This window comes from Cyprinodon variegatus, unplaced genomic scaffold (assembly GCF_000732505.1).
Source record: "Cyprinodon variegatus isolate N-32 unplaced genomic scaffold, C_variegatus-1.0 Scaffold1630, whole genome shotgun sequence".
Taxonomy (NCBI): domain Eukaryota; kingdom Metazoa; phylum Chordata; class Actinopteri; order Cyprinodontiformes; family Cyprinodontidae; genus Cyprinodon; species Cyprinodon variegatus.
Genome location: NW_015152083.1, coordinates 106798 through 108948, shown reverse-complemented (window position 1 = coordinate 108948; position 2151 = coordinate 106798). Strand labels below are relative to the sequence as shown.

The 2151-nt window shown below is 43.0% G+C and overlaps 1 protein-coding gene across 1 annotated transcript in view; it reads right to left on the bottom strand.

The window, feature by feature from the left end:
- LOC107104153 (collagen alpha-6(VI) chain-like) overlaps positions 1-2151 on the bottom strand; it is a gene marked incomplete at its 3' end in the record, with an annotated part of 14795 nt that overhangs the window by 5883 nt on the left and 6761 nt on the right. The window contains exon 4 of the mRNA XM_015404083.1: positions 1601-1743. Within this exon, the coding sequence (XP_015259569.1) occupies positions 1601-1743 (143 nt within the window). The remainder of the gene's footprint in view (positions 1-1600; positions 1744-2151) is intronic.

Genomic DNA, 2151 nt, shown 5'->3' with positions numbered 1-2151 from the left:
AGTCTCATTTTGTTATTATAGGCGTGCAACGGAACGCTTTGATCTTTGTGGACAACAACTAAGCGTGGCTTAACATACGTCACGCACTCCGTTGCTCTTATTGGTTGTAGGTCTATCCAATTGAGTGCAGAGGCATTTTTTTCCTGGTTCGTTCGAAACACGCCCCATAATCACAGCTCTATGGAGCAGCATCAGACTCATTCTGACTAGAATTGAGTCGGACTACGTCAGGCTAGATGAACGGGTCAATCCCTTTGGAATTGGGGTCGTTTTGTTGCTTTGTCAGCCTGTAATACCTGAAACCTGTCTATGTCTCTGAAGGGCGGGTCGTTAAGGGGAATTCACCAGTCGTTTTCCACAATGGCGGTCATATAAACAAAACAAGGCGGTAAGGAACCAAACAGAAAATATGCATAGTGTAGAGCGGATGTAGATTTGACCAATCAGAGGCCTCCTGTCTGCGCTCACCTACAATTTTGGAGAGGAGCAGCAGAGTGTCTGTGGAAGGGGGCGGGGCATATCTGTGTTCACTGCAACACACCTGGTTTCTGAGCATAAACCAGACTTAATGTAACAGCAGGTATTAATTTTTAGCCACACTCCCTAAAGGCCAGTGTGACGACCACTAAAGTGTTACATTTTAAAAAATTATAAATTATATTTTATTTTTAATATAAACTACTGTATTTTATTTTAGAAAAGGGTATTCCCAAAGAGGTTGGATTTCTTTATGCAGCGGTTTGATTCCTCATTGAACGTGTATGTTGTAACGTTTGCTTCATGCCAGCAGGGCGTTGGTGCGCGTTTCGGTTTTTAATGTCTTGCATTGTGTTTTCCATCATTACTGCATGATACTTGAAACTGAAAAGCTGATCTTTCTGCTTCCGTAAAAGTTCAAAGAATCCACTGGACTTGGTTTCCAAGATTTGAAGAAGTTTCTCCACCTCTCCAGGAAGCTTTCTCAATTCAAATGTCTGGATCCGAAGGGAGTTTGAGTCTTTATAGACATGCCTTGTCTATAAAGACATGCAAATCTTTAGGATGCACTAGCCTCTGTTTAAGTAAATAAAACCCCCAGACCAATCTGAGCGGAGTGGTGTCTGCAGTTCAATGCAGCGAGGAATGCTCTGCAAGATGTGGATCTATAAAGTCTGAGGGGTCATCCAGAGTTTCTAATGGGCTTTCATGGTGTTTTGCAATGTTTATTTTGGGGGGAAAAAAATGTGGCGAGGCTAAATAATTTTCATTTTTTCTTTTTTAAATCACCTATAAAACAGACATGGTGACATTTAAAATAGTGGTTCCACCTGAAAAATATCCCTCAATGCCTTTCTGTCATACAAATACAAACAATTGTATCTACAAGTTATAGTTTAGGAGCTGAACTTGCTTTAATTCACAGATCGAATTTCAGGCGGAATTTCCCTGAAAAGTCCCTCAGGGCTTAGGCAGTTAAGCTGCGAATCAAAACATCCCTATTGTACCATTTAATGGGGATTTTAAGGCTGGAACTGTCTGGTTGCAACTAAACCTTAAGAGCCTTTAAGCTGACGTACAAACTGCTGCTCTGAAGCTTTTTAAAAATGCAACGGTGACTCACAATCTCTTGTAGGATGACTTCGTTGATATTCTGAAGGTTGATGCTTAGAGGAGTCTTGTACTTGTGTCCTCTTCCGAACTCAACCATCTGGACCCGGAAGGCTTGAGTGACATCTAAGGCCACAACAAGCAGAGCGCTGACCCCTGCGGATGACAAAAAAGTTGTTTATTGCTGCCATGATTCTGGGAGCTGTTGAGGCATTAACAATGCCACGATTTTACCTAGATGAACACTGCAACAAGTAAGCCGATTTTTTAAATTGTTTTATTTTAGTATCCATCCATTATCTGACACGCTTGTCCCGACTGGGTTGCGAGGGGTGCTGGTGCTTATCTCCAGCAGTCAATGGGCGAGAGGCAGGGTTGACCCTGGACAGGTTGCCAGTCCATCGCAGGGCAACACAGAGACACAACCATTCACTCACACACACACCTAAGGACGATTTAGAGAAGCCAATTAACCTAACAGTCATGTTTCTGGACTGTGGGAGGAAGCTGGAGTACCCAGAGAGAACCCACGCATGCTCAGGGGGAACATGTAGACTCCATGCA